General features: G+C 45.0%; 1 protein-coding gene across 1 annotated transcript; it reads left to right on the plus strand.

Annotated features, from left to right (window-relative positions):
* The first annotated feature begins 592 nt into the window (after positions 1–592).
* Positions 593–1,246, plus strand: LOC103668222 (ferritin heavy chain-like). The gene has a single exon (XM_040625558.1). It carries the CDS (start codon positions 593–595, stop codon positions 1,133–1,135), a length of 543 nt encoding a protein of 180 aa, XP_040481492.1. The 3' UTR covers positions 1,136–1,246.
* The last annotated feature ends 4,948 nt before the right edge of the window (positions 1,247–6,194 follow it).

Below are 6,194 nucleotides of genomic sequence, written 5' to 3' on the forward strand. Positions count from 1 at the left end.
TAGGAACTGAGTGAGGAGGCTACCGAAGTGTCATTAATGTGGATGTTGAGTCACTGAGGATAGCTGCCATCCAAATAAAGCTTCGTGATGCTACATACTCCAATGATGCCACAAAAGCACTGTATTTAACGAACAATCCCATCGGGACAATATTCAAGTACATTGCTCAAAGAAACCATGCATGTGACTCAGAACGGCTGCTCTTATACCCATGTGTAACATTTTCAAGTATTATATAAGCCACTCGCTCAGCACAGTCACACTGTGTCACCCAGCTCCTCTGAACCCGGAACAGCGCTTGTGCTCTGCCTCGCCCCCAGCCACGCCCCCTAGCCTCTCAAGTGCCCCAACCCCCCTCCCCTCTGACCCCAATGACCTCTAACAACTCCTCACCCCACCCCCCAACTCCCGGGTAACGGACCCACCTTCCGGTTCCAGCCCAGAGCTCTTGAGCCGCCAGCCCAGGGGCCTGCCCACCTCCAGCCTCCCTCGTCGCCCACCCTGAAAAGGCGCCAGGACCTGCTGCCACCGACCTCGGCCCCGCAGCCCTCGCTTCCGCGCTGCCGTTGCCTTGATGCCCGGGCCGCCAGCCATGGCCACTGCACCGCTCTCACAAGTGCGCCAGAACTACCACCCCGACTGCGAGGCCGCCATCAACCGCCAGATCAGCCTGGAGCTCTACGCCTCCTACGTGTACCTGTCCATGGCCTTCTACTTCGACCGCGACGACGTGGCCTTGAAGAACTTCGCCCAGTTCTTCCTGCGCCAGTCCCGCGAGGAGACCGAGCACGCCGAGAAGCTGATGCAGCTGCAGACCCAGCGCGGGGGCCGCATCCGCCTCCGAGACATCAAGAAGCCAGATCTCGACGACTGGTGGAGCGGCCTGGAGGCGATGGAGTGCGCCTTGCACCTGGAGAAGAGCGTGAACCAGAGCCTGCTCGACCTGCACCAGCTGGCCACCGACAAGAACGACGCCCACCTGTGCGACTTCCTGGAGAGCCACTACCTGCACGAGCAAGTCAAGTCCATCAAAGAGCTGGGGGGCTATGTCACCAACCTGCGCAAGATGCGGGCCCCGGAAGACGGCATGGCGGAGTACCTCTTCGACAAGCTCACCCTGGGCGACAGTGACTAAAAGAACTGAGTTGGGACTGTTTTCCCTATAGCCACAGGGTGCATGGTGACTTTCCCTGATCACCATGCCGAGCATGCATATTGCAGTTTTGCCTTCGCAAAAGGTTCCAGTTTTTTTCTTCCAGTTATGCCATTTCTTCCAATAAAATTATCTGGTTCTTAACGTTCTCTGGTTGATTCGTGTGTGCAAATCTCTCACCTTTCCAGCAATCCCTCCACCCACCCATGCTCCACCCACACACAGCTCAGGATCTTGGGAGATGGAGGGAGAGGTATTACATGGGACCCTGGAGAACACAAAATCAGTCTTCCCCTTATAAATGATGTAGGTATACGGGGGTCGGGTGGAATGGGGTGGGTTGGGGTGAGGTGGAGCCCTGGTGAATGTGGGAACCAGTGCATGGTAAAAGCAAACATGACCTGACAGTCACAATGGGGGTTGCCTCTGGAGAAAGTGGAGGGAATGGGATTGGGCAGGTATTAAAATAAAGGGTTCTTAAATTTTACTTGAAAATTTTTAGTTTACTAATATAAGCAAATGTTAATGTTTGTTAACTGGGTAGCATGATGGAGACCCCAGAAGCCAGCTTGGCAGAGTATTTCTTTGACAATTTCTTTGACAATGTAACGCGAGCCTTCAGCTCACTTTCCCATAGACAGGGGAGTGAGTTCACACGTCACCACGCTGGACATGCATTTTGGCCTTACAAAACATCTAAATATATTTTTTTCCTTCAATTGTACCCTTTCTTCCATTAAAGTAATGTGGTACCAGAAAATCAAAATTACCTTATTAGAAGAGCTGAAGAATACATGGTCAAGGCTGAAGCTCAAATGTGTGATATTGAATATGAAGTAGAATAAATCCCCTTGAATGTTAAGTCAGTGAGTCTGGCTGCTTTGAAGAATGTCGGGGGTAGGGAGAAGCTGAAGCCGGGAGGCCAGTCAGGATATACTATAGTTGGTCCAATGAGAGATACTGGTGGCTGAATTGGAGGGGAGGCTCACAAACGGAGTTGGATTTGAATAAGTCAGTGAGGTTTGCTCATGGACCAGAGGTGAAGAATGAGAAATGAGGAAAATCATCTAGGTTCTGATGTTTGGACTTGAACACCTGGGTTGACAGTAGTGCTATTTATTAATTTGGGGACTTTTGCCAGAGGCACATCTGGGGTGGAAGGGTGGGAAGTCATATCATGTAAAATCTGAGGTGTCTATTAGATATCCAAAGAGAAATATCATGCAGGTAGCTGGAAAAAAAATGCATCTGGAGCTCAGATAGGAAGTCAAGCTTAGAAATACACATGGGAAGCACTGTGACTGGATAAATTCACTAGAGAGAGTATGGTACAGCCAGCCCCAAGCCCAGGGCAGGTAACATTTAGAGAAGGGATTGAGGTGTTTGAACACCCAGACAGCTCCTGTCCCCACCTTGACCATTATCTTATTACAGACTGAATGGCCACTTATGTGCACTCCCAGTGTATCCCCAAATCAGCCTGTTCCTGACCTCACTGTGGCCTCTGGATTGTTCTCTTCAGGATGAGGTGAAGATTAAGCCTTTTTTTTTCTTCTTATCTTCCCGGCTATGTGTAGAAAGAAATTATGTCCCACTTAAAAAAAAACAAAACAACAACAACAACAACAAAAAAATACAAAAGATTTCCAAAGCAAGCGATAGACCTGTATTTGCATGATATTTTTAATATTCCCTTTTCAAAACTGCCTCCTTTTCAGTCCATTCTCTATTTAACCAGATGAAATCATCACCCGTGTAATCTCTAGTGCTATCTATATGAGAAAAACTCAAAATATTGTGTTTCCTCTCTGCTATGTGTGGGTTACAAAGATAAAAGTTAAAAATGTATAGACTTTGTATCATATTCAAAGACACATGTGTAGTTTTTTAAAGCCAGCAAATGGCTTTGAAGTATTTAGAAAAATATAACAAAGTTAAGGTAAGGAATAATTACACCCACATTTCCCCATCGCTGTGCCTTAATACTTCCTTAAAAATGAGGACTACGGTTCCTTGAGTTCAGTTTACAGGAAACGCTATTGACCCTTTACTCTGTTTAGTCAAATTTTAGTCTTTTTCCTTTATTTCCTTCTCTGCCTGTTTTGATGACCTCTCCTCTTTCTGATTTGTCTCAGACAATTCTTTCAGCTTTTCTGTTGAATGATAAAGAGTGTGTGTGTGTGTGTGTGTGTGTGTGTGTGTGTGTTGCTATTCTGCTACATACAGCTAATCTAACATATAAGAGGACTACAAAGAGAAGGCAATTTTTAGTCTCACTCAAAGTTAAATCCATCGGTTTTTCCTCTTTTTTGAACACCCAGTGTTATAAGTGCAGGCTATATGTGAGGTACTATTTCAGATGCTTTCCAGACATTCTGTTGTTGTCACATCAACCTTGTGAAGTATGGATCCTTCCTACTTCAAATATGAGAAATTGGGTCCAGAGAGCATCATTTGCTGAGACAGCACAGCTGGTAAGTGATAGGGCTAGAATCATCTGGTTTTAGAAGGGGACAAATTCTGCATATTTTCTGCTCTGCTGTCATCTCAATTCCTTGAGCTATGTAATCCACATTACACAGGTGAATTCATTTAAGCAGTAGTACTGTGGGATGAATCTCTCTCTCTGTTTTATTAAAAAATGACAGGCTTATGGGTGATGTTTGTGTGTCTCTTCCAGATGTTCGGACCCAGAATCCATTTTCTTCTCTGTTGCATCCAGCCCTGAATTTCTTATTTCACACTTGGTGTTCACTAAACACACAGGTCCCTCATCCTCATATATATCACAAACTGGCTGCTCTCTTTAGTTTTATAGGTCACAGTTAGGTTTCTTAAAAGGATCACTTGCGCTTTTTGACTTGCCTGAAAAAATGAATTTGTTGGCATTGTTTTAGAAGGAGTAATACATCTGCAAGATTCAGAAATCAAAATATATTAAAAGATTAATGGTGAATCATTCATTCTGTCACTCTCCCCAGCCTCCCAAATATTTCAACCCAATGGGTGTTTCTCTGGAGGGATAAGCCCTTGGAGTTCCCTACTCTGCTAGTGACCCTGACATCACCCAACTCAATGATTTTAATATATTTACTGAGTTGTGCAACTAACATCACAATTTAATTTTAGAACAATTCATGACTACCCTCCCCCCAACTACAGTCTGCAATACCTGGCAAACATTGATCTATTCTATACATGTGCCTTTATTAGACATTTAGTATAAATGGAAGCATACAATGTGTATTCTTTTGTGTTTCTTTCACTGGGCAAAATGTTTTTGAGGTTCATCCATGTTGCAACATATATTGGTACTTCGTTCTATTATTTATTGCTGAATAATATTCTACTGTATGGATATACCACTTCTGTTTATTTACCAGCTGAAAGACATTTGAGTTGTTTCTACTTTTAGGCTGCTGGGAATATTGCTGCTGTGAAGAGTCACATACAAATTTAAAAGCATGTTTTCATTTCTCCTGGGCAGATACAGGAGTGATATTGCTGTGGCGTATGGTAACCACATATTCAACTTTGTAAGAAACTGCTAATCTTATCTGTTTTGTTTTTTTTTAAGATTTTATTTATTCACTTGAGAGAGAGAGAGAGAGAGAGAGAGAAAGAGAGCACAAGCAGGGGAAGGGGCAGAGGGAGAGGGAGAAGCAGGCTCCCCGCTGAGCAGCACCCTGGGATCACAACCAGAGCCGAAGGCAGACGCTTAACCGACTGAGCCACCCAGGTGCCCCTCTAATCTGTTTTTAAAGTGTCTGCATTATTTTATATTTTTGTTAGCAATATGTGAGTGTCCAATTTCTCTACATAAAGATGTAATACATGAAAATGCCTTTTGGGGAGGAGTTAAGATAGTGGAGGAGTAGGGGACCCTAAGTTTGTCTGGTCCCTGGAATTCAACCAGGTAGTTATCAAATCATTCTGAACACCTGCAAAATCAATCAGAGATCTGAGAAGACATGCTGCAATTTTACAAACAGAAAAGTGACCACCATTTGGAAAGTAGGAGGTGCAGAGACTTGAATCTGGGGATATATATATATATATCGGAGGATACGGCAGCGGGGAGGGAGCTGGCTTAAGGAGGTTACCACAAAGTATTATAAGCAGCAGAGTGCAAAATCGGAACTTTTACAAGTCGGCTACAGTGGGGGACGTCAATGGCTTAAAGGTGCTCCGGTAGCTAACTGGTGCAGAATCCCAGGTGGGACAGCATGGTCTCAGGATCCCTTGGGGTCACAAGAAGAATGGCGGTGCCTGAGGGGGGCAGAATTCCCACGTATAAGAGCAGGGAAGCCAGTGGAAAATAGAGAGTCTAGGTGCAGGCTTTCTGCTCTGTGTTGCTATAAACTGTGGACCGCTGCATGATTGTGCAAACTCTCTCCTGGCAGGGGCCCAGAAAAAGGCAGAAGCATGGCGAGAATGCCCCTCTCTCCCCTGGGAGGAACAGCATGGGTCTGCCCTGCAGGAGTCCATATAATTTGGAGTCTTGCCTGAGATAAAAACGCTTGGTCACAGCCTGGGCGAACACAGAGTTCCTGTGGAAACCAGGGAGACAAAAGTGATTGACTGCTTTTCTGTGAGGGCTCACTGAAGAGTGGGGGGCAGAAGCTTTCAGCTCTGGGGCTAGAGAGCGGGGTGCCACCATTTTCATCCTGCCCATTGGTACTTAAAAGCCTCAGGGAGCAAAACAGCACCACATAGTGGAATCCGGAGCCTTTTTACACTGAGCCTGACCCCCTAGCAAGGGAGGTGCATTTCCACAAGGGTAAGGGCACCTGAGAATCAGCACAACAGGCCCCTCCCCCAGAAGACCAGCAGGAACAACTGGCTAGCACCAAGTTTACTGATCATAGAGAACTGCAAAGCTTCAGTTCTTGGGGAAAACAATATATAGCATTCCTGGGTTTTTTAATTCTTTAGTCTTCCAGTATTATTTTTTTCAGCTATTTTCTTATTTTTTCAATTCCTTCTTTATTCTTTTAAAATTTTTATTTATACATACATGATATATATATATATATATATA

The sequence above is a fragment of the Ursus maritimus genome, assembly GCF_017311325.1.
Source record: "Ursus maritimus isolate PB19 chromosome X unlocalized genomic scaffold, ASM1731132v1 scaffold_X1, whole genome shotgun sequence".
NCBI classification, from domain to species: domain Eukaryota; kingdom Metazoa; phylum Chordata; class Mammalia; order Carnivora; family Ursidae; genus Ursus; species Ursus maritimus.